The sequence below is a fragment of the Amphiprion ocellaris genome, chromosome 19, assembly GCF_022539595.1.
Source record: "Amphiprion ocellaris isolate individual 3 ecotype Okinawa chromosome 19, ASM2253959v1, whole genome shotgun sequence".
Taxonomy (NCBI): Eukaryota; Metazoa; Chordata; class Actinopteri; family Pomacentridae; genus Amphiprion; species Amphiprion ocellaris.
In genome coordinates, this window is record NC_072784.1 from 33,175,234 (window position 1) to 33,201,108 (window position 25,875).

General features: G+C 42.5%; 2 protein-coding genes across 6 annotated transcripts; both read left to right on the forward strand.

Moving 5' to 3' along the window:
• The first annotated feature begins 1,212 nt into the window (after positions 1–1,212).
• On the forward strand, positions 1,213–8,635 carry zgc:86896 (uncharacterized protein LOC415190 homolog). 2 transcript variants are annotated; one of them, XR_002746197.3, is made up of 10 exons: positions 1,213–1,369; positions 1,938–2,048; positions 2,530–2,634; positions 3,617–3,839; positions 4,073–4,180; positions 5,072–5,278; positions 5,358–5,433; positions 5,945–6,135; positions 6,615–6,806; positions 8,525–8,635. XR_002746197.3 is itself a non-coding variant. In XM_023271230.3 (10 exons), the coding sequence occupies exons 2-10, from the start codon at positions 1,985–1,987 to the stop codon at positions 8,528–8,530; spliced, it is 1,071 nt and encodes a 356-aa protein (XP_023126998.2). In that variant the 5' UTR covers positions 1,213–1,369; positions 1,938–1,984; the 3' UTR covers positions 8,531–8,635. The 2 variants fall into 2 exon arrangements, 1 of the variants encoding a protein (XP_023126998.2); XM_023271230.3 differs by having other exon boundaries at positions 6,615–6,705.
• A 776-nt stretch (positions 8,636–9,411) lies between these two features.
• Positions 9,412–25,591, forward strand: wipi1 (WD repeat domain, phosphoinositide interacting 1). 4 transcript variants are annotated; one of them, XR_008599841.1, is made up of 14 exons: positions 9,412–9,818; positions 12,325–12,407; positions 12,756–12,925; positions 13,717–13,813; positions 14,331–14,428; positions 16,806–16,898; positions 17,295–17,365; positions 18,336–18,443; positions 18,543–18,707; positions 20,772–20,879; positions 21,219–21,349; positions 22,104–22,204; positions 23,347–23,523; positions 24,238–25,591. XR_008599841.1 is itself a non-coding variant. In XM_055005426.1 (13 exons), exons 1-12 carry the CDS (start codon positions 9,421–9,423, stop codon positions 22,223–22,225), a joined length of 1,644 nt encoding a protein of 547 aa, XP_054861401.1. In that variant the 5' UTR covers positions 9,412–9,420; the 3' UTR covers positions 22,226–22,232; positions 23,347–23,977. The 4 variants fall into 4 exon arrangements, 3 of the variants coding, with proteins under 3 accessions (XP_054861401.1, XP_054861399.1, XP_054861400.1); XM_055005426.1 differs by lacking the exon at positions 24,238–25,591 and having other exon boundaries at positions 22,104–22,232; positions 23,347–23,977; XM_055005424.1 differs by lacking the exon at positions 24,238–25,591 and having other exon boundaries at positions 23,347–23,977.
• The last annotated feature ends 284 nt before the right edge of the window (positions 25,592–25,875 follow it).

A 25,875-nucleotide genomic window follows, 5' to 3' on the forward strand; every position in this document is an offset into this window, starting at 1 on the left:
ATATACTATACTATGCTGTAATACACTATACTATACTATACTGTACTATACTGTACTATACCATACCATACCGTGCTAAGCTACGCTACGCTACACTATACTATACTGTAATATACTATACTATGCTATAATATACTATAGTGCTGTAATACACTATACTATACTGTACTATACTGTACTATACCATACCATACCATGCTAAGCTACGCTATGCTACGCTACGCTACGCTACACTACACTATACTGTAATATACTATACTATACTGTAATACACTATACTATACTAGACTATGCTATGCTATGCTATGCTACGCTACGCTATGCTACACTATTCTATACTGTAATATACTATACTATACTGTAATATACTATACTATGCTGTATTATACTATACTATGCTATGCTATGCTATGCCACGCCACGCCACGCCACGCCACGCCACGCCACGCCACGCCACGCCACACCATACTATACTATACTATACTATACTATAAAAATGCATTACAAACTAAAATGTATTATTATTATTATTATTAGCTTAGCATTCTAACAGTCCCAGCAGAAACAATGAGAAGAGACAAAGCTTTAACAGAGTCATCCACAAACTTAAAACACACAGCTACAGACAGTGAAACGCAACAATCCTTATCACGTGGTTTCCTCCCGACCTGGGCTCTTTCATAATAAAAGCGTCCCCTTCAAAATAATATCCAGGACTGAGAATCTGAAAAAAAAAATCTGTTTATAAAAATATTTCATCCCCATCTACTAATACTCTAATAATAATAATAATAATAATAATAATAATAATAATAATAATAATAATAATAATAATAATAATAATAATAACAACAACAACAATTATAATAGATTTTATTTGTAAGGCATTTTTCATTTCAGCAAAATCTCAAAATGTTACATTAAAGATATAAAAGGATAAAAACAAAACATCTTTAAACAACATGTGAAGAAGCCTACGGATCATTTTTCATTATCTTCACTCATGGACGAAACTGATCAACGGTAAAACACTGGATTTTAGACCTAACTTTAGTGCAGTCTTTATTTAGATTTCATCAGTACGGTAAATATCACAGCACAGAAATCTGCAAAGACTGAAGACATGAAGGAAGCTTTCATGGACTCCTGAAAACCAGAAGGGCTGCAGACAAATGCTTCAGACACTCCCACCTCCTCCAGGAGCAGACATTTCCTCTACCAGGAGGAGGTCCTTCAGACACTCCCACCTCCTTCACTAAGACACTTCCTTCTCCAGCTCAGACTCTCTGCTGCGTTCGTGTCGACTGACCAGAGTCCATGAACGCAGCGCTGTTCCTCTAACTTCAACCTGACCACACATCCAGCACAGGTAAGTCCTGATCTACTGATCAATGACATCTAATCAATCAGCTGCTGGTTAAACTGGTGTTTGTTCTGTTCAGTACAGCTGCAGTAAAACACTCCCAGTCCGAAGGATGTTATTCTCATTATTTACTCTGTTTACAGCTCAATAACCAAAGTAATGCTGTCATGTTTTTATGGTTCATTTCACTGTTAGATTCTAAGTTCCCGTCTGCTTTATCAGAATAATGTAAAACTGTTTAAAAACAGCAAATCTAAAGTGTTTCCTCCAAACTGGATCAGATTCTGTTGGTAGTTAGAGAGTAATATGAGCTAAAAACATGTTTGCTCAGTGAAAACCACGCCTGATAAAGGAGTTCTTATCTCCCAGGCATTCCTCACTCAGAAAACAACCGTTTACATGAAGTCTGTCCATGAAGGGAGTCTACCCATGCTGTCCAGGCACTGGAATTTATACCTGATTTCTACCTGATTTTTACCTGATTTTTTTTTTACCAGATTTTACCTGATTTCTACCTGATTTTCACCTGATCTCTACCTATCTCTACCTGATCTCTACCTATGTCTACCTGCAGCAGCACATCTGCCTCCAGCAGCTACATTCCAGCAGCTCTGCTCAGACATGTCGCTGTACAGCTTCGGCCTGGAGCCTCTTTCCTGCCACGCCTGGAACAAAGACAGAACTCGTAGGTGGAAACACTCACCTAGCCGACTTCTACACCACATAACCCTCCCTGTGATCTTTCCTTATCATGTGGGTTCAGTTCAGGGATCAAACTTCCAGCTGAAGCGTTTCTCCTTCTCTGATTGCATTAATGGATGGAGGACCACAGGTAATGTGATTATCCGGACAGGAAATGGACTGAGAGAGCATTAAAGCTGCTGCTGTCTGGGTTCAGAGTTTTATCCTGACCTGGAGGACAGCAGCTCTTCTGTTGTCCTGTTCAGACTGAAGGCTGCTGGTTTTTGGTCTTGATGTTCTCCAGCTCCTGCAGCATGTTGCTGTTCTTCAAGAGTTCAGATCAATCATATATAATAACTCATCTGAGTGGTTCAGTGAGATTTCTCAGAACTTCATCCATCAGTAACGTCCACATAATGTTCACATGAAGCTGATGATGTTTCAGAGACATTATTCTGACTCTCCTCTCCTGTATTTCCCGACAGAGATCGCTGTGAGTCCGAACAACAACGTGGTGAACATCTATGAGAAGAAAGGCAAAGACTGGGTAAAGATTCATGAGCTAACGGAGCACAGCGGACGGATCACAGGTACCATAAAGGAGCAGAGTCTGAACACTGGAACCTTCCTGTGAGGAAGAATTAAACATTAGTTAAGAGATGAGATCATCCTTTAGTTCACTGACTGATCTGATAAACTAGTTCCAACACAGAGTCCATCTGTTAGCTTCATTCTAAAACCTTCATAGCATCTGATGGTTTTCAACGGAGTCTGAAACGTTCAGCTGCTTTCGTTCGGATTTGTTAGAGCTGATCACATAAAAACTAAAGAGTTTTTCCCTTTATATACTCAGAGATGACACGTTTGAGCCCAGGTTTAATTCATCCAGACTCACATCGATCAGGGGTCAGGAACTTAAAGATCAGGGAAAAAAGTTTAAATGCTGTTCAGAGCGGAGAATTCCCAGAAAAACTCCTCCAGGATGAAGCTTAAATTCAGGTCCTGAGAAAATGTCACAGCAAAACTCCAGGAAACGCTGTTAACTGACAACATAACATCAGTGTGGTTCCCCAGGAATGTTAAACATTCTTCCTCCAGAACAGATGAAAATCCACGAGAACACTGAAGAACTCCAGCATTCCTGACTCTGAACGGGAACCCAAGCATAAAGAACCCAAACATTAAGAACCCAAACATTAAGAACCCAAGCAATAAGAACCCAAACATTAAGAACCCAAACATTAAGAACCCAAACATAAAGCACCCAAACATTAAGAACCCAAACATTAAGAACCTCTTTCAGTCCAACCAGAACCAGGCATCTGGAGAAGTGTGACTTTAAACAGAGTCTTTGTGAATCAGAGAAAAACTGGAGCTCTGAGACGATCAAACCAAACCCAGGATTTCAGTGTTTTTTCTGTTCTTCATATAAAGTTTATTAATGAATAAAAACTGTTTTAGAGCTTTAAACAGGAAAGTCAGTCCGGCAGGTGAACACACTGGTTTATTAAATGGTATTTAGGAAAAGAACCTTTCCAGAAGTTCTCATGAAGCTCCTCTTCACATCCACAGGCATCGACTGGGCTCCAGAGTCCAACCGGATCGTGACCTGTGCTTCCGACCGGAACGCCTACGTCTGGACCATGAAGGACGGCCTTTGGAAACCCACCCTGGTTCTGGTCCGGATCAACCGAGCCGCCACCTGCGTGAAGTGGTCTCCTCTGGAGAACAAATTCGCTCTGGGCAGCGGAGCTCGGCTCATCTCGGTCTGCTACTTTGAGAAGGAGAACGATTGGTGAGCATCAACCAGGAGCTGTTCTGTGGTCAGATGACCTGATGGTGTTGGTTTTGAAGGCTACAGGTCTTCAGAGTCACCAAATTATCCTGAGGATGGAGAAGGACCAACAAATTACAAACATCATGGTCCAGAATATATCTGTGAAACATCTCTATATTTATAAAACCTAAATGCTATGTTGGCTTTTATTCCCAGACTGTGGTGCTTTCAGCTCTAACTTCTGCCTCCAGGTGGCTCAGTAAGCACATCAAGAAGCCGATTCGTTCCACCATTCTAAGTCTGGACTGGCATCCCAACAACATCCTGCTGGCTGCTGGATCTGCAGACCTTCACTGCAGGTCAGAATCTAACTGAGATTAGAAAATTTAAATTTCCAGCAGTTTTATTCAGACCGTCCAGTAAAACCTTCATTACTTGATGGAGCTTCAGGGACATCGTAGATGTTTCGACCAGGATCTGGTGGTGAAGAAACAGAACCAGGATTTATTCTGTTTCTGAGTCTATTGCTGGTAAAATGTTGTTTTCACTTCTTTCATATGAAAGCATCAGAGAAGAAGATAAATCCTGATGATGTCTTTAAACTGAGCTTCTCTGTTTCTCTGAATGATGTTTCTTCTCAACTATCCAGACTCAGAAACAGAATAAATCCTGGTCCTGTTTCTTCTCAACCATCACTGGTTCACTTTGACTCAGTCACACATAAACCTTCTGAATGAATCTGGTTCTCTAGAAAACACTCTCTGCTCTAATGGAGTCTAATAGAACATTCAGAGAACATCTGCTCTCGGAAACTACCTGTTTTATTTTAACTGTGAATTAGTGAGCTTCAGTTTTACATCTTTAATAGGAAGCAACAGGTTTTAGTTTAAAATATTAGTGACAACAGCAAAATGATTTCCTAGTTCTGGTCTGAAATATTCATTAATATTAATAATTATATATAATAATATTAATAAATGCTGCAGCAGCTGCACTGATTTTGGTGTTCATGATTATTATCAACATTAGAAGAACCTGCTGGATGAGAACCTCTCAGACTGGTCATGTGGTGGAGATTTCTGTGAGGGCTTCATCTACGCTAGCTGGTCAGCAGACGTAGAGACAGACAACGTGCACAGTCACTCTCATGCCAACAAACACACATGTTCTGGAAGAAAACACCAGAACTACATAGAAACAGCTGCAGATTTCAGTCAGACAGAGCTCTGACCACCTCCAACGTCTCTCAGGGTCTTCTCGGCCTACATCAAGGACATCGAAGACAAGCCTGGACCGACCGCCTGGGGGGCCAAGATGCCGTTTGGGGAGGTTCTCCTGGAGCAGAAGGACTGTGGAGGGTGGGTCCACAGCGTGTCCTTCTCCCCCAGCGGAGACCAGCTGGCCTGCGTAACCCACAGCAGCAGTGTGATCGTAGTCGATGCAGCTCAGAGCAAACAGTGAGTTCAGGTCGATCTTCAGGTAAAAACCAAGTGTTAAACTCTGAGGACCAACATCTGTATGTTCTTCTCTTTACAGAGTGACCCAGCTGACCACCGAACATCTGCCCATGCTGAGTGTCCTCCACGTCAGTCCCACCGAGCTGATGGCCGCGGTAACTACGATTATTATTATTATTATTATTATTATTATTATTATTATTATTATTATTATTATTATTATTATTATTATTATCCTGTCCAAACCTGAACGCTACAACAATCTGGACAGGTAACACTCTATCACAGGTTCACCTGGACAGGTAACAGTCTATCACAGGTTCACCTGGACAGGTAACAGTCTATCACAGGTTCACCTGGACAGGTAACAGTCTATCACAGGTTCACCTGGACAGGTGAAAGCCTATCACAGGTTCACCTGGACAGGTAACAGTCTATCACAGGGCTATATAGAGAGAAACACTCACACCTACAGACAATTTAGAATCACTGATTAACCTCAGCATGTTGTTGGACTGTGGGAGGAACCTGGGGAACCTAGAGAACCTGGAGTTCCCAGCAGGAGAACATGGAGACTCCATGCAGAAAGACCAGAACCAGAACCTGTTCTTCAGCTAGCATTATATAATTCATGACATTATATATTAATGAATCTCTCTCTGTCAGGGCCATGACTCCTGCCCCTACCAGTTCACCTATAAAGGTCCTGGAACTCTGAAGTTTGTCAAGAAACTGGACATCCCCAAGCAGACGTCCAAAGGCAGCATGTCTGCCATGCAACACTTCCGTAACCTGGACAAGAGGGCCACAGAGGACGACTCCAACGAGCTGGACACCCTCCACCAGAACAGCATCACGTAAGAAACGACTTTCAGTAACTGTTTGACAGCAACACATTTTAAATGTTCTGGAGATCTCCATGTCGTCCCACGTGTCTTACTGCCCTGATGTCCTGGTATCTAACTATAAGACCTAAAGACTCTCTAAAGATGTACAGCGTTAGCTCAGGGTTCCAGTGAATATTTCTGGACATCTTCTGGTTGCACCACCATGTGGCCATCAAGGTTAGAACGATACGTCAGATCTTCTGCCAGTTTGAATATTTTACTGTGTCTGCAGAATTTAAATACTGACTCCATGTCTTTAAATGTGACAGCGCAATAAACTGGTTTCCTGTAGCGGCCCTGTAGACAGGTTTCAGTCCAGCTGCTGTCTCCAGCCGTCTGCTGTTCTTCCTTCAGAACTGGTGTTCAGTTTGTCCTGAAGTTCTTCAGTTTGTCTTGAAGTTCTTCAGTTTGTCTTGAAGTTCTTCAGTTTGTGTGTTTGTGTCCTGCAGGCAGCTGTGTGTTGTTTCAGGAGAGAAAACCAAGGTGGAGAAGTTCAGCAGCGTTGGTCTGGATGGTGCGATGGTCATCTGGGAGTTTAAGGTGTCAGACTTTACTCTGAAGTAAAGATGAGATCCTCTGATTTGTCTACACTGATAGAACCCAGCTGAGATTTCAACATGACCCTTTAATATTCACGGAAGGTGAAAATCGACTTTTCATTCCTCTGATGGAAATAAGCAGAGTGAAGAAACTTAATTGGATGCAAGAACATCTAAGACATGGAATTTAAAATTATTTAGTTCTTAGATATTTTTCTTACAGTTTTTCTCAGTCGCTTTGGTACATTTCACCAATAATCCTTGACATTTGCAGAACAGGAAGTGCATTTCTCAAAACAATTCATACGGATAGTAAAACACCATGGATTACCTGCTAAAGCCAGTCTCTGGCTCTAAATCTTTAGTTCATCTCTCAAAGTAAATATGTGTCAGTGAACATGTCAATGGCATCAGAATGACCAGTCCTGGTGTCGTGTGGATCAGACGGTCAGATTACTGAGTCATGTTGTCATTACAACAGTGTTCTCTGGAGGGATGTTCTGATTAAACTATGGATGAAGTGTAATGACAGTTATTGTAAATTGTAAGTTCCTCCTTAGTGTATGTGGGAGATTGATTCCAAGAGACTGGACAAGATTCACATTTAGGCTTTCACTGTTTGTGCTGTAATTTGTTGACAGACCACATCATTGTAGAATATAGAATATAGAATATTCTTTATTGTCATTATACAATGTATAACGAGATTACAGAGCTTCTCCTTTTCAGTGCAAGGAAATCTTAAAGATAGTGCAAAAACAATATATTTACATATATACAGTATAAATAACAGAGATAAATAACGGAATGAATATAAATAACAGTGAATGAGTCAGTGGTGTACTATATTGCACAGATACACTATATTGTTGGCTTTGTGTGAGACATGTGAGAGTTCAGGGTGGTGATACAAAAAGGAAAACAGCGCTGCATAGCACAAAGAAAAAACTACAGTAGAAATGTGAACATAGGACAATCTCCTGAGGGAAAACTGTACATACAGTGCTGTAGGAATTACAGTTCAGTCTTCCTACACCTCCTGACGTTCCTGTCTGTTGGACACAAGTTCTCATCCACATCATGAATATCTTCTCTTGTGTCTTTGATTGATTTCAGAAAACCCGAACCCTTCACACATTTCCCTTTGTAGAGAAATTCAAGATTCACCTGGGAGCAGTTTACCAACTCAGGACAGATTTAGAAAAACATCTAATGGAAATGTATAGAAACATCCTGACATATTCTAACAACTTTTTTAAAGACTGATGTGATGAACTAATACCTAAATGTTGTGGGGGGTGAGACTATTCAACAGAGACCCATTAGAATACATTTAGATCAGCAGGACATAAGCAGCTGATAATGGAGGAATCAGCAGAGAACTGGACAGAATCATTTGCATGGATGAACCAAAGCATTTACAGCTTGTTCAAAGAAATGAGAAACTGCTTTTTGATGTGAACAAGAGACACAATGATGTGAAGATTGAACAAATAGTTTAGAGAATTTCAATTCTGATCTGAGAAATGAACCAAAGCCACTGAAAAAAACTGTAATAAACATTATGATCATAGTTAGTATAATCTGGTATTTTCTATCAGCGGTAACTGACTAACATATTTACAGAACAATAAGCTCAGTGAGGAGTCATTTAGATGGAATAAAGGAATTACCTGAAACTTCCAGAGCCAATGGATAGAAATCAGTAAACTATATAAATATGATATAAATAAATCAGTAAACTATATAAATATGATATAAATAAACATACTGTTGTCGTGTCTGGAGGATTAATGAACTCTTCCTCTCTGGTTTCGCAGCACTGAGTTCTTCTCAGATCTTCCAGACGTCCAACACCTTCAGCAGCTGGACTTTAAAGTCTGTCAAGAAAAAACTGATGTTTTAAATCAATAAAGATCTGAACAACTGAAGACTAGTTTCTTCATTTTCATGTTGTGTTTTCATGACCTGATAGAACATCTGCACAAAGAGACTTTAGATCCGTTCATCCTGCAGCAGAACCAAGAGTCCAAAGAAGCATCTCCATCCTCCAGAAGAACATGAAGTCCTGCAGATGATCTGAGGAGCACAGTTCTGATCTCAACAGAAACTTAGGAGACAGAAGAATTTTAGAAGGTTCTCCATGAGGCTTCATGGTGCTCAGTGGTTTCATTGTGGTGATCAGTCTTTATGGGTCTTCTCCAGGTGGTTTTCTCCTGAATAGATCCTTGCTGGTGGATCTACTAGATCCTTGGATCTACTCTCAGATGGACGTCTTTGGATAAAAGCTTCCGATAAATGAATCTGTAGAACTGCAGGATCTTCTTTCTGTGTTTTTTAAAATCTGTCTTTAGAACATTCTGGATTCTCTGACTGCAGTCCTCCTTTAAGGTTGTAGAACATCTAACATGAAGGAACCTGATGGACATTTATTAGAGCTAAGAGTCTCTGCTTCTGGTTCTCAAAGTTCTGGTTCAGGTTCTGCTTCTCAAAGTTCTGGTTCTGGTTTTTAAAGGTCTGGTTCTGGTTCTTAAAGTTCTGGTTCTGGTTCTGGTTCCGCTTCTTTAACCCAGAACTCTTATTTTTTTAATTTCTCTTGAACCGGTTTCCAGTTGGAACATTTAGTGCAGAAATCACTGCTGGCTTCTTACGTCACGGATTGGACACAAACAAATCCCAGTCAGCCAATAGAAACACACTATTTTTCTCCTGACCAATGAGAATGCAAGCAGCCGCAACGTGTCGACTGACAGCCAATCGCAGGAGGCGGAGCTGTGACGTAGGCCGTCAGCTGTTCTTGTTTTGCTTCTTTTCCTCTTCTTCTCCGGATCTGGATCTCCGAACCCTGAAGGACCCGAACTCACGCCGAATCCGAGCTCATCTCCAGGGAGGCCGCAGGTTCCGGTCCGGACGGTTCGGAGCTTTTCTCCGCTGTGGATTCGTCTTCCGCCGACATCGAGCGACGAGGTGCTGCCGATCCCAGGCCTCCAGTCCAGGGCGGAGGGCGGGAAGGAGGCCGCCGGGATCCAGGATGGAGAGCACCGAGGCTGGAGGGTCTGGAGCCGACGGAACCGAGCTCCGGTTCGGCTGCGCCTCCTTCAACCAAGACTCCACGTAAGTAGGAGATGTTGAGATGATCAGCTGGTTCCTCCTGGAGGGAGGAGATGAATTCATGAACACAGACAGACAGTATTTAATACTACAAATAATACTAAAAGTACTCATTAATGAGTAAATAATACAGTTAAATAGTATTTATTTACACCCATCAGCCACAGCATTCTGACCACTGACAGCTGAAGAACATCCATCATCTTGTTCTCCAACGTTCTGCTGGGAACCTTGAGTCCTGATGTAGATGTTTGACATGAACCACTACCTAAACCCTGCAAGACAATGAGCCCCCATCAGCAGTCCTTGATACCAGGTTCCACCTCAGCAGGACCATGAACCCCGACACACCACAGAACCTGCTCAGGAGAACCTGGGGAACACGACATTTCTTCACGTTTTTTCTTGTTAAATTATCAAAAATCTCGTTCAGTCACTTCCTCTGCATCAGATTGGAGTTTCTGAACGAGTCAAACATGTTTACTGAGAATAAACAGCTTCATCAGTAATAATTAATCATAAAAGTCCTCCTCGTGTATTTAAACAGAACATGAAGATGAAGGACTCATTATTTACAGCAGATTACTCTCAGCTGTGTTCTAATTTCAGGAACAAACTCATGTTTTTGTCTCATTTATTTGAGCAGTAAAGTTATAGTTTGACAGGAAAACATGACTGGATCGTACGTTATGAGGTTAACACCTCATCAGGACTCCATTCTTCATTTAAAATCTGAGTAAGTTCCACCTGAGAGGCTCCTCCAGATCCAGAGCATCATAGAAGTATGTAGAGAAACACTGACCCCTCCTGGCAGCTTCAGCTCTCTGCCACAGTCTGGAACTCTGAGCTTCATCTCCTGGTCCTCCTCAGCTGATGCAGGTTTCAGATTCCTGCTGCCACAAGAAGATGATTACTGAGAGGACGACCATGCAGAATGTCTGAAACCTCCAGGAAAGACCAAGTGACCAACACTTCTTCACCACATTGTCCCTCTGATTATTATTAGTACTGTTATTAATATTATTATCAGTAGTAGTAGAGTTAGTATTATTTTTAGTGTTATTATTATTATTATTATTATTATTATTATTATTATTATTATTATTAGTAGTAGTAGTAGTAGTAGTAGAATTGTTGTTGTTAATATTATTATTGTCATTATTATTATTATTATTATTATTATGGCTCCCTGGAGGAGCTCCTCCAGTACGCCTTCAAGGACTGCAGTGAAGGAGTATTTATCCACACCAGGGCGGATAGCAAGCTGTTCAACCTCGCTCGTCTCCGCGCCAAGACCAAGGTGTTCCTGGTGCTCATCCGTGAGCTTCTCTTTGCGGATGACGCTGCCCTGGTATCCCACACGGAGGAGGGCCTGCAGCAGCTTGTAGATCGCCTCTCCCACGGCGAGTCAGTTCGGACTGACCATCAGTCTAAAGAAGACAAAAGTTATGGTGCAGGGCACGGACCAACCCCCCGTGATCACCATTAATGGGCATGTGCTGGAGGCTGTGGACAACTTCACATACCTTGGGTCTACGATTTCCAGCTCGCTTTCCCTGGAAGCAGAAGTCAGTAGCAGGATCGCCAAAGCCGCGGCAGTCATGTTCAAGTTACACCTCAGGGTCTGGAACAACTCCAGCCTCACGAAGAAGACAAAGCTGTGCGTGTACCAAGCCTGTGTACTTAGCACTCTCCTCTATGGCAGTGAGGCTTGGACCCTCTACACAAGGCAGGAGAAGAGACTCAATAGCTTCCACCTGAGATGTCTGCGCTGCCTTCTTCACATCCGCTGGCAGGACAGAGTACCAGATGTGGAGGTGCTGCAGCGCACTGGGATGTTGAGCTTGGTGGCCATCCTGCGAGAAAGACGCCTACGCTGGCTTGGCCACGTGCGAAGGATGGACCCTGGACGCATCCCAAAGGACCTCTTGTATGGTGAGCTGGCTGAGGGCGCACGACCAACTGGCCGCCCTCGCCTACGCTACAAAGACGTCTGCAAGAGAGACCTGAAGCAGTGTAGCATCGTTGTCGCCAACTGGGAAAGCCTAGCCGAGGACCGTGCGTCTTGGCGATCAATTGTGAAGTGTGGGGTTTGCGAGGGGGAACTCCTGAGAAATGAAGCCATCGCCTCAAAACGTTCCAGGCGAAAGGAACGCCAGAGAAATCAGGAAGCAACATCCTTTGTCTGTGCCATGTGCCACCGGTACTGCCACTCACGAGTGGGTCTCTACAGCCACTCACGCAAGTGCAGATAAACCGATACTTATTGGAACTACTCCATCGTCTTTTGAAGACGGAAGGATGCCACCGCCGCCGCCGACGATGACGACGACGACGACGATTATGGCTCCCTATAGAAAGGCCAACTGAACTGGATGCACTTTGACGTACCTTCCTGTCTCTTCAGATGTTTTCTCCAGGATGAACCCTGCTGAGAAGGTCTACCTATGAAGAGGTTCTAATGACGTTTCCATTTGTTGTGTAACTGTGTGTTTGTGTGTTGCTGCAGGTCTCTGGCTTTGGGAACCAGAACCGGCTATAAGCTGTTTTCTCTGACCATGGTGGAGAAACTGGACTGCATCCATGAGAGTGGTTAGTATGGAGCTTCTCCAGAGCTGAGAAGAAATCTGGGGCTGTTGTCCTCTGGTAGAGATGAGTAACAACATGTGATTAGACTGAGTGAAGTTCTTCTTGAGCAGTAGAACAGATTTATATCAAAGAATCACAGCCTGGACCTGCTCCTCATCAACCAGATTGAACATGCTAGCTCTGATGTTAGGGTTTATTAGTGATTATTATTAATAGATCATTATCATACTAGTGAGAACCACTGGGATGGTTCTGAGGGAGGGTTTGTGGTAGTTTCATTTCTGCATTTAGAGAAGTCGGTATTAAAACAGTGCCTTCACCGGAGGCTTCTCTGCTCCACATTGTTCCCAGCAGAGACTCCAGATGTCTACATCGTGGAGCGTCTGTTCTCCAGCAGTCTGGTTGTCGTGGTGAGCAGTGCCATGCCAGAGCGCATGAACATCTACCACTTCAAGAAGGGCACGGAGATCTGCAACTACAGCTACCCCGAGAACATCCTGGCTGTCAAGCTTAACCGACAGGTCAAAGGCTTCTCTAGACTTTCTGAAGAACACAGTATGATATTCACTCCATAAAATAAGCAATCAGGTGCTGATATCTTCCTGGCAGATTGAATTAGTTGACCCTAGACTACTGTCCTTCACAGCTCAGATCAATTTCTATCCAGTTCCAGAAGAACCAAATGCCAAAACCCAAGGCTTTAAAACAGAAGTCCACAAACCAGAAACACATTCACTACGTCCACCTTCTATATACAGTTTGTGAAGTCAGTAGAATGTCTTCACAATGAGCCTCTTAGTCCACAACAAACCATCTTTCTTGTGCGTCTCCTAAACTTGATGCCACCATGTGATGAAAGCTGCAGCTCATGGAAATGAAAGTCCATCCGTTAGCTATCTAATGAAGCTAAAGTTAGCTCCATCACCATCTACAGCTGACTTTAATGTTTGAAGCTGGTAAAACTGGAATTGGATGTCTTCTGATGGACACATAGAGTCATGAACTAAAGTTTAAACAGACCAAGAATTTTCAATCCAGTGACTCCTTTAACTCTGAATCTTCTGTGATGGAATCATTGAATCTTTGTCACAAAACAATCATGAATTTTGGTTAGAAAGTCTGACTGTGAAGGTTGAAGAGTCTCAGTCTTCTGTCCTGGAGGTGAACAGAAGACTGAGGAGCTCTGGTAGAGCAGAGGTGGACAGATGTTTCTCTTAAAGCTTGTTTCTGAGAGCAGCAGGTGAATCTGCAGTGTTTTCATGAATGGATTGTTGAGGAGCTGAGATGTTTTCCTCTTATTAATGACCTGCAGAGACTAGTGGTGTGCCTTGAAGAGTCCATCTACATCCACAACATCAAAGACATGAAGCTGCTGAAGACTCTGCTCAACACTCCGTCCAACCCCTCAGGTCTGACAGAATAAACCTCTTTATTAAACTCTACTGGCCGACCTTTCTGTTTCCCCCTCATTCGTTCCTACAGAAAACCAGTGTTCAGATGATAAATGCGTTCATTATGAAGCCTTCAGGTCAGTGTGGGACAAACACTTCGACATGATGTGATAAATGAAGGGTAACCATCACCCTGCTTCTACTTCCTGTGTCCATTCATTGGTTTCCATCTGTCTTGTTATATGATCAGCTATAACCTGTTTAAAGGCGCTGATATATTTAGAACTACATGAAGCTGATATCCCAGAAAACATGTTGTTTTATTTGATTCAGTTTCAGTGATAGATGTGGTGAAACTTCTTGTGTTTTTCCTCAAAGACAGTAATCCAGGACGTCTTTTAAGCTCCTTTCCTGTTAATTCTGAGTATATTTTGGGTTAGAGACACAGTTTAATGTGTGAACCAGATGAGAACAGACCAGACAGAAGAACTGAAGCTGAAGTTCTTTTTGTTCTACCTGAACTGTTCCTCTGCAGGTCTCTGTGCTCTTTCCATCACTCATTCCAACTCCTACCTGGCATATCCGGGCAGCTTCAGCACCGGGGAGGTGGTCGTGTACGACACCATCAGTCTGGTAGGAAATGCCGCAGATATCTCACCTGTCTGAAGGGCTTCAGGTGGATCAGCCGATTGTAGTAAACATTTTAGTTGTGTTTGACTCAGTGTTCCTGCAGAACCTGGTAGGTTGGGACAAGAACATTTATTTCAACATTACCCATCACCTGTCTGCAGGTATTCAGACACTGTATTTACGTATCCTGAATGTCCTCCAGCCTTCCTCTGCTCTGGTCTGATCTAGTTCCACCTCATCTGTCTTCATCTTATTAACTAAAGCTGCTGTTTCTGAATATTAATGATCCATGCAGCAGTCTGAGTCCTGCTCATGTCTCCTCAGAAACATCTGCTGGAGTCACAGAAAGTCTGTCGGTGGATTTAAGAGTTTGTCGCAGTTTCTTCTGTCTTCCTTTTCTTTTTACTGGTTCATGTCCTGTGTTAGAGAAGAAATGGTCTCACGTTGGGGTCAGTTTTTATCCTGTTTCACTGTTGGCCAGAAAGGGACTTTTTATTTTTAACCAGACACTTTCATCATGTAGAAGAAGATGAGAGCAGCTTTCTACTGTAACCCTCTGGTCCTGTAGCCTTTAGCTTCTTAGATCTGATCAGCTGCATCCACGGCTGGAGTTAAACCAAACTTTACCTGATAACACTCTTTACCTGATAGACACTCTTTACCTGATAGACACTCTTTACCTGATAGACACTCTTTACCTGATAGACACTCTTTACCTGATAACACTCTTTACCTGATAGACACTCTTTACCTGATAACACTCTTTACCTGAAAGTCACTCTTTACCTGAAAGACACTCTTTACCTGATAAACACTCTTTACCTGATAACACTCTTTACCTGAAAGTCACTCTTTACCTGAAAGTCACTCTTTACCTGAAAGTCACTCTTTACCTGAAAGACACTCTTTACCTGATAGACACTCTTTACCTGAAAGACACTCTTTACCTGATAGACACTCTTTACCTGATAACACTCTTTACCTGAAAGTCACTCTTTACCTGAAAGTCACTCTTTACCTGATAGACACTTTACCTGAAAGACACTCTTTACCTGATAGTCACTCTACCTGAAAGACACTCTTTACCTGATAACACTCTTTACCCGAAAGTCACTCTTTACCTGATAGACACTCTTTACCTGATGACACTCTTTACCTGATAACACTCTTTACCTGAAAGACACTCTTTATCTGAAAGACACTCTTTACCTGATAGACACTCTTTACCTGAAAGTCACTCTTTACCTGATAGACACTCTTTACCTGAAAGTCATTCTTTACCTGATAGACACTCTTTACCTGATAACACTCTTTACCTGAAAGACACTCTTTACCTGATAGACACTCTTTATCTGATAACACTCTTTACCTGAAAGTCACTCTTTACCTGATAGACACTCTTTATCTGATAACACTCTTTACCTGAAAGTCACTCTTTACCTGAAAGACACTCTTTACCTGATAGACACTCTTTATCTGATAACACTCTTTACCTGAAAGTCACTCTTTACCTGATAGACACTCTTTATCTGATAACACTCTTTACCTGAAAGTCACTCTTTACCTGAAAGACACTCTTTACCTGATAGACACTCTTTACCTGATAACACTCTTTACCTGATAACACTCTTTACCTGAAAGTCACTCTTTACCTGATAGACACTCTTTACCTGCATATAAAACAGGTCAGTTCATTCCAGTGACCATAATCCAAATGTCTGAACTGCTACAGAACCAGTGAGAACTTGTTCTGGTTGGTCAGAACCTCCCGGTTTAAATGCTTCAGGATGGGAGCAGAAATGGTTCTGACCAAAAGTTCTGCCAGATAAATAGTTCCTGGATGTCGGTCCAGTTCATCCCTTTTACCAGATCATCCTGTTCATATGTGCACATCTGCAGGACGGTCCAGATGTTGGCTGGTCTCTGTCAGCTGTAGTAAAGAGGTTTTAATGTGCAGCGTGGAAGCGACTGATGCCCTAAAATATACAGTAGAACATCTGGAGAACTGCTGGAGAACACAGGTTGTAGAACCTGATGTGTACAGATGTGACTGAGCAGCTGTGATGATGAAGAACAGTTTGTCCAGAGGTGAGCTCCTGCTGTTCCTTCGGCTGATGAAATGTTCTAACTTTGCTCAGGTTTCTTTTTACCTCCAAATCCATCATCTGACTTCAGCCTCACATCAACAAGAACATTCTCTGATTCATCCACCAGAATCAAGACGTTTCACAGAAAAAAGCATGAGAAGGAAATACAGTCACAGGGTTACACACATTTGGTTCCCTTTGGTTCCTAACTAGTTCTTTAGATGTTCAGATTCAGACTCTCCTCCAGACCAGTTAAATGCTCTAACCACGGTTCTACTGTTGTGTTGTTTCAGAACACTGTCACTGTGATTCCTGCTCATGATAGTCCTCTAGCAGCCCTCACCTTCAACGCTTCAGCCACCAGACTCGCCAGCGCCTCAGAGAGGGTAAGAAAGTTTAGGGTTCTCCTACCGACCTGCTGAAGGAACGTTAGGGTTCTCTTACCAACCTGCTGAAGGAACGTTAGGGTTCCTCACCAACCTGCTGAAGGAACGTTAGGGTTCTCCCACTGACCTGCTGAAGGAACGTTAGGGTTCCTCACCAACCTGCTGAAGAACCGAGGGTCCTGCTGTGGATGTTCATAAATGCTCTTCGGTGACCTCTGGACCTTTACTGACCAGAACTTTCATCCCTTAAAAGTGATTTTAAAAGCCTGGACTGTTCAGGGTCTCCAGAGGATAAACTCTGATATGATTTCTTGTGAGGTTTCCTCCTTTGAAGCCATCATGACCTGAAGATTTTCTGTCTGGAGCTGAACCATGTTAACAGATGTTTGTCTGCAGGGCACCGTCATCCGAGTCTTCTCTGTTCCTGAAGGACTACGTCTGTTTGAATTCCGCCGAGGCATGAAGAGGTCAGAGTTGTTCCTCATCTTTAACATCTGAAATACCATCCAGAGTTAGAGCTGGAGATGTGAGACGAGGAGCAAATTATAGATTTAGCTGATTTGATAAAATATAGAATAAAAGCTTTGATTGGTGGAAATGTTTGAAGAGCCTTCTGCTGGTGAAACCTCCAGACTTCATTAGTTGGCTGGTTTAGACACAAGAATCACAGTTCTGACTTGAAATTCTCCGATTCTTCTGGTGAAACATCACAACCAACAACCTCCTGGTTATTAATGGACTCAGCTGGAACTGAAGCTGAAAAACACAGCGAAGCATAAAGACAGCTTCTAGCTTCACAGATGTTTCTAAGAAGCAGCAGTTCAGGGAAACAAAGTAAAATAACAGATCTGACGTTTGAACTCACCAACACTAAAGAACACCTTAAATTATTCTGCTGTAGGGTCATCTGGCAGCCAGAGGTCCAGGAAACGCTGTATGGAAGGAATTATTTCACTAAATATCTCCAGTTCTGGATGCAGAATCCTACATTTACAATAGAAAAGATTAGAATTCATTGTTTGTCATTTTACGGAGAAGGACAGGATCAGGCAGCAACAGTCAGACGTAAGAAATGAGCAAATCTACAATTTACAGAAAGTAAATTAGAATAATATAATAATATTAATATTATAGAAGGTGTGTATAGATGTAATATATAGTTCAGTATTTATCCAGTAGAAGGTGTGTGAGAAAATGAGGATTCATCAGTGAAAAGCAGAAAGACTCGATTCCATCCTGATGTCTGATTTATTATTTCCTAACACCCGATCCTGCAGCACTGACCAACGAGTTAGTTTTCAGTTTAAATGGTCGATGTTTCCTCGGGTTTAAATGTTTTTTCAGTTTAAACGGTCGATGGTTCCTCAGGTTTAAATGTATTTTCTGTTTAAACGGTCAATGGTTCCTCAGGTTTAAATGTTCCTCGTTGGTCTGCAGGTACGTCAGCATCAGCTCTCTCTGCTTCAGCCCCGATGGTCTCTATCTGGTCTCCTCCAGCAACACAGAGACCGTCCACATCTTTAAACTGGAACCACTGGGACCAAGGTGTATACACACACACACACACACACACACACACACACACACACACACACACACACAGTTTTTCTCACCTGTGGCTGACGTCAGATCTTCTGCTTCCAGTGCTGAGGATGAAGCTGCCTCCTGGACAGCGTACATGGGGAAGATGTTCTCAGCAGCTTCCACCTATCTACCTGCCCAGGTGTCTGGGATGATGAGTCAGGACCGGGCCTTTGCCACCGTTCACCTGCTGTCAGCTGCTCAGAGGAACGTCTGCACTCTGGCTGTGTGAGTTCTTCTCAGTTCTTCTCCATGTTTCTGAAGCTAAGAAGCTTCTTCTGGATCCATTTCTCTCTTCTTGTCCTCTTTTAATTGGATCAGGTCTGACAATGTGCAGCTCTGATGTTCTCAGATGGACTAAATATCATTTCATCCAGTTCAGTCTGAGGAAAGATCACCTCAGATAGTTTACTGATTGATCAATCAATCTATTGATCAGAAAGATGGAGGACTCCATCATTCTCAGAATGGCACTTCAGCTGTGAGCAGCAGAGTGTAGAAGATGTGAAGAACATTCAGGTTTGAAGAGTAGACCAGAGAGGAGATCCTCTACCTGTCCTGTTTCATGACTGTGATCTGATGGAAACCTGCAGCTCGTCATCTTTCCTCATGGATCAGCACAAACCAACAACGTTAACCATCAAACCAGCAGCAAACACAACAAACATCCACAGGACTGAAGTTCTGAAGCTTTGAAGGACTGAAGCTCGGAAGCTCTGAAGGTCTGAAGCTCCGAAGCTCTGAAGGACTGAAGCTCTGAAGGTTTGAATGTCTGAAGCTCTGAAGGACTAAAGCTCTGAAGGACTGAAGCTCGGAAGCTCTGAAGGTCTGAAGGACTGAAGCTCCGAAGGTCTGAAGCTCTGAAGGTTTGAAGCTCTGAAGGACTGAAACTCTGAAGGCCTGAAGGTCTGAAGGCCTGAAGGTCTGAAGGCCTGAAGCTCTGAAGGCCTGAAGCTCTGAAGGTTTGAAGCTCTGAAGGACTGAAACTCTGAAGGCCTGAAGCTCTGTTCTTCCAACACGTCTAGAAACATCAGGAGATGTTGCTTCAGCAGGTCCTCAGCTTCATTTATCAGAAACTTTCACCCATCTGAGAGTAGATCCACCATGATGAAGGTCACGATAAACAAAACAACAGCATCGGCTCAGTGGAGGAAGATCTGTTCAACGTTCTCTAATGGTTCCCTCCTTCTGAATCCACTCTGAGAAATCAGCTGTTTCTTTGGATTAATTCCTCTAGAGTTCAAGTGTTCTCTCCAAGCTTTATTTTATCTACAACTACCAGTGAACTTCAGCAGATTCCTCCTCAGAGCAAACATCAGCTGATCACAGAAATACAGAAGATCAAAAAGTAGAGCTCCATGTTCTCCATCCATGTGGTCCATTCATGTGCTCCATCTATGTTCTCCATCCATGTGCTCCAATCATGTTCTCCATCCATGTTCTCCATCCATGTGGTCCATCCATGTTCTCCATCCACGTGGTCCATCCATGTTCTCCATCCACCTGGTCCATCCATGTTCTCCATCTATGTGGTCCATCTATGTGGTCCATCCATCTGGTCCATCCATATTCTCCATCCATTTGGTCCACCCATGTTCTCTATCTATGTGGTCCATCCATGTTCTCCATCTATGTGGTCCATCCATGTTCTCCATCCATCTGGTCCATCCATGTTCTCCATTGATGTGGTCCATCCATGTTCTCCATCCATGTTCTCCATTGATGTGGTCCATCCATGTTCTCCATCCATGTTCTCCATCTATGTGGTCCATCCATGTTCTCTATCTATGTGGTCCATCCATGTTCTCCATCTATGTGGTCCATCCATGTTTTCCATCTATGTGGTCCATCTATGTGGTCCATCCATGTTTTCCATCCATGTGGTCCATCTATGTGGTCCATCCATCTGGTCCATCCATGTGGTCCATCTATGTGGTCCATCCATCTGGTCCATCCATGTGGTCCATCTATGTGGTCCATCCATGTTCTCCATCCATGTGGTCCATCCATCTCGTCCATCGATGTGGTCCATCTACGTGGTCCATCCATCTGGTCCATCCATGTGGTCCATCGATGTGGTCCATCCATCTGGTCCATCCATCTGGTCCATCTATGTGGTCCATCTCTGACTCTTTCTTCTGTCGCTGTTTGCTGTTGATGGAGGTTAAACTTCAGTGAATGTTTTTAATGTAGTTGAGGACTTATATAAGTCGCAGTAGAAGCCGAGTAAAGAGGATGTCTGTGATTGTGTTAAAGCAGCTGTAATTTAAACTGGATCATTTGATGTTTCAGGATCCAGAAGCTTCCCCGGCTGCTGGTGGCTACAGCTGAAGGCCAGCTGTTCATCTACAACGTTGATCCTCTTCAGGGTGGCGAGTGCACGCTGGCCTTCAAACACAGGTGAGGTTGATTCCATAAAGGACCAATGGGTGTTTAAGATCCGGTTTATTGAGAATCTGGGAGGAGATTGTTCCTCTAATTACGAACCTACAGGTAAAGGACAAAGACTGAATCTGCCTCCTCATTAGTTCTGCTGGTGTCCATCTTTAGATGCTGTGAAGATCTAAAACCTGCATTTCTTCCTCACTAGAGGTTAAAGGAATGCTGTAAAACTCAGAACTTCACTGGACACAGTTATTCCCAGAAGAGTTTAGCAGCTTTGAATAACTCTGAACCAGTTCAGTGTAAAGTTGAGTTCCAGCCTTTCTTTTTCTCTTCTTTCTGTCTGATCTTCCTCAGGCTGTTTGGAGCTGAGGATGAGCAGAGCGAAGGAGAACCTGAAGGGTTGGAGGTCCCAGCTCAGTCCTGTCCATCCTACGCTGAAACTGCTGCTTTACCTCCGTCTGCTCCGGTTACTGCAACCCTGACCGGTTAGTCCCAGTAAAACCCTAAACCTGACCCAACCCTGACCGGTTAGTCCCAGTAAAACCCTAAACCTGACCTTAATCCTCACTGGTTAGTTCCAGTAAAACCCTAAACCTGACCTTAATCCTCATGGTTAGTCCCAGTAAAACCCTAAACCTGACCTTAATCCTCACTGATTAGTCCCAGTAAAACCCTAAACCTGACCTTAACACTCACCAGTTAGTCCCAGTAAAACCCTAAACCTGACCTTAACACTCACCAGTTAGTCCCAGTAAAACCCTAAACCTGACCCAACCTACAACATCTACATCCACATAAAGACTTTAACTACCTGGGATTCAGATTTCTGAGGATCTGAGGAGGATTCCAGCGTCTGTGACACACATTCTTGTCTAATAAACCAAAGACAGATGCGGCAGCATGAAGAAAAATCTGACAGTAGCTGATCTTATACTCTAACAGATATTAAATCTTTAGATCTTTAGACCTCCAGCTCCTTCAGACCCTCACAATTAAATCCGTGAATTTAAGGGAATGTGACTGGCTTTGCTTTATTGGTGTCACAGAAGAAAATCCAAAAAATCTAAAAGCTGAGAGTTCAGGCTCCTGGGCTGTCCTGTTAGTCCTTAATCCACGGCTTTAAGCCTGAAGCTTCTCTGGTTAATGCTGATGAGATGTTCTGTAGGATCTGAGGAGGAACATCTCTGAATGTTTGTGTGGAGCAACAACAAGGCTGAAGAATGCTGTCTTCTTTCACAGGCTACTCTGAAGATGGCGGCGCTAAGAAAGGAGAAGTCATTCCAGAACACGAGTTTGCTGCTGGACCTGTTTGTCTGGATGACGAGAACGAGTTTCCTCCTGTGAGCATCCAGAGGAGCTAAATGTCAGGTGGAGCTAGCTCTCCTTCAACAGCTTCAAGGTTTTCTGGTTTTCAAAACCAGCAAGAAGTCAGAAACTTCAGCTCAGCTGAGGTAGAAATTATCAGAAATAATCCAGATTATCTGTAACAGTTGGTCCACAGCTGAGAACCATCAGAGTCTAACAGAAAGTTAGAAGATTAGCTTGATTGTGGAGAAATGCAGTATTAATCAGAATGATTAAACTGTGAAAGAACACGGAGACTCAGTTTCATGACAACAAAACAAGGAAGGAAATATCCTAAAATCAGGCAGCTGAGAATAAAGACAAACCGTTTTATAAAACCACCACTAAGCTAAAAACCCGTAGAACAGGAAGGAATGGAGAACAAAGGAGCAGAACTCAGAGAAAATATTCAGCAATCAACCAAACAATAACAGTTATCATCATTTATAAAGATCTGAACCCATTAAAAAGTGGACCAGGGAGGAGAATCAGACTGAAGGAATTGACTGATCTAGAGTTAGCTAGATGAAGATGATCAGAGAAGAGGAGAGGTGGTGGTGATGATCCTAGATGGAGATATCTATCTGTCTGTCTCTCTGTCTGTCTGTCTATCTATCTATCCGTCTGTCTGTCTGTCTATCTGTAGTCTATCTATCTATCTATCTATCTATCTATCTATCTATCTATCTATCTATCTATCTATCTATCTATCTATCTATCTACTCTATTTATCTATAATCTATCTATAGTCTATTTATCTATCTATAATCTATCTATAGTCTATCTATAGTCTATGTATTATCTATCTATATCTATTTATCTATCTATAACCTATATCTATAGTCTATCTATCTATCTATAGTCTATCTATTTATCTATCTATCTGTCTGTCTGTCTGTCTATCTGTCTATCTATCTATCTGTCTATCAGGAGGACAACAGAAAGCTGCTATAGAGGTTCAGGATCCGAGCAAAAAAAATACAAATAAAATAAGAAAGGGGAAATCCTAACTGAGGGAAAGTAGTGAATGTCTGACCTTGGAGATTTTACAAGAATCATTTTATTTTTGTCTCTTCGTCCCGCTGAGTTAAACTCAGTTTATCTGACAGTTATTCATGAATCTAACTCTGTTTTCCAGATTAATTGGTGTCGGAACGGGACCGGAGGCGTCCAGGTGAGGCGCTCCTGAGCAGGTAGAAGAACAGAAGGACAAACAACACTTCAGGGTGCCAAGATCCTTCACAGTAGAGACGACCGCTCACTTCCACTAGCATTAAGCTAAAGAACAGCAGCATGTTCCAGAACACCTGTACAGGTACGCTGGGATTCTGCCACAGTAAAAACTTCCTCTCAGCTTTTCTCTGAGTTTCAAAATATCCGCTGGAAGGAAATTTAGACAAACTTACTGTTCCTAAAGAACGAGTGAGTTTCAGGAGCGTTTTCTGAACGTATTTGTTGCATGCTGGAGTAGAAATATAACCACAGTTACCATCAGTACTTGACTAATATTTTATTAAGTTGCATCATTGTAGCAATGTTTTTTATTTCTCATTAATATTATTTTACATTCTGAATTGTGATTTACTGCATTGACATGTATTCAGTTTTTCTGCGTAGCCTCCTGGAGATGTTCCAGGATGGAGATGTACTGTACGTCTGTTTGTGCCTGTAGCATTTGCAAAAAAAAAAAAAAAAAAGCAAAGTATTTTGCTAAATGCACAAGACCAAATCAAGAAAGAAATAAACTCATAGACTGGAGTATAAATGAACCTATGCAGAGCAAAACATTTGTCCTGTTGAGTTTCATCTGTTTTATCTTCGGTATCGGGTTAGTCAATCACACCACAGAACTCCCTCAGAGGTCTGGAGAACCTCCAGAGAACCTCCTTAAAACCTCTAGAGAACCTCCAGAGTGGGTTACATGCCACATTAATAGCGGCTGATGGTGTCTAATTTCCTGTAAATACGTTTGAACAGAAGGTTTACTGACTTGATAGTTTCCATTTCTTTGTGATGTTTTCTTGTCCAGCATTCCTGGAGGCTGAAGAGCAGCTGATCAGAGTCAGTTTATCACAGAGGCAACACAGAAACATTCACACCTGCAGCCAGTTAAGAATCACTAATTAACCTCTGAATGTGTGGACTGAGGGAGGAAGCTGAAGCAGAAGACCAGATCCAGGACCTCCAGCTGGGTGATGTTCTCCAGCTGTGTTCTTTATCAGTTCAGCATTATTTAATCTGATAATAATATAAAGGTTGTATTGTGCAACTCCATTGTGTGACCTGAAAACCAACAGGACTAGATGCTCCTGGTTCCAGTGGAAGAAGATAAACATCTGACAGTGGAACATGAAGGATGGAACCCAGGTCTCTGTGGCAAAGAGCAGCAGCATGAAACCTGAGACCCTCTGTTGCTTACAAGAACTTTATTGTGCTTTTCACTGTGAGGAGAATGAGGCAAGTCTCTGAGTGTCAGTTACTGTCTAATCTAACTTGTTGGTTTTTGTCCTGGACTGGAATCTCAGACACAATGTGATAAAGCAGCTGATAGATAGAAAAACCCTCAGAGGGTCAACAGGATCTGAGCCTAACAGGAAGAAATAACAAACAGAGTTGTGAACCATCTTTATCAACAGTTCCTGTCTCAGGACTGACTTCAGCTCTGTTACATAAGTCCTGTAATCAGGTTGGACTTCAGACTGCAGCGATTAGACTGTCAGAGTGAAAAGCAAACCAGAGGCATCCTGGGCTTCGTTCAACATGATTCTGTCTCTTCAATGGATTCTTGGGTTGACCTTCATGACTTCTTGACCATAAAATGCACTTAAAAAGATCACAAGAGATTCTTGAACACTTTTCAGTGGTTTAGTAACAACCAGTTTGACATTTAGAACCTTTAACAGCTACAGTAGAACCAGAAGTTTATATCCACTGATAAAGGCCATGGAGGGTTAGGGCTCCTAGACAATCCTGTATTTTGGTTCTTTCATAGATTTATTAAAGGTCTTTAGCAAATATGACAAAATCTGCTGGATCATAAAAGTTCATACAGAAATAATGTCCTTTAGTCATTTCCACCTCAGTTGGGTTCTTCTGGTTTCCGTCCAGAAGCTTCTGGTTGATCTTTGACTCCTCTGGACTGGTTCAGTTTCACTAAACTTCTTGTCTTTCTGGGTCAGACTTGGTTCTTCAGGTTCTAGTTTGGTTTAAATCAGGACATTGGAGAGACCAGTCTAGAACCTTCACTGAGTTCACTGAGAGGTCACCATTCGGGACCAACGGTTTCAAAGGGAGGGATTCACGTGCACTAATTTCACTAACATGTACGTGAGCTGGACTGGTTGCCAAGACAACGAAGCTGGATTAAAAGTGTGACGACATCACTCCACTAAATCTTTCTGCAGCAGACAGATGTTTGCTGCTGCATTAATGCTAGATTTATGTTCAAAACCTGTAAAAAAAACACTGAACTGATAAAGTGTTTAGATATTAACATAAACTAATCCGTAGATGATAATGTGTAAATTCAGGTGCTTTTTCTATGATTCCTCTCATTAGTCAGTCTCTAATAAAGTCCCAGCCAGTTCTTTACAGCACCGTCCTCCAGAAATGATCCACTAGAAGCTAATCCAACCTGAAGTCAAAGGTCAGAGAAAGGTACAGCAGC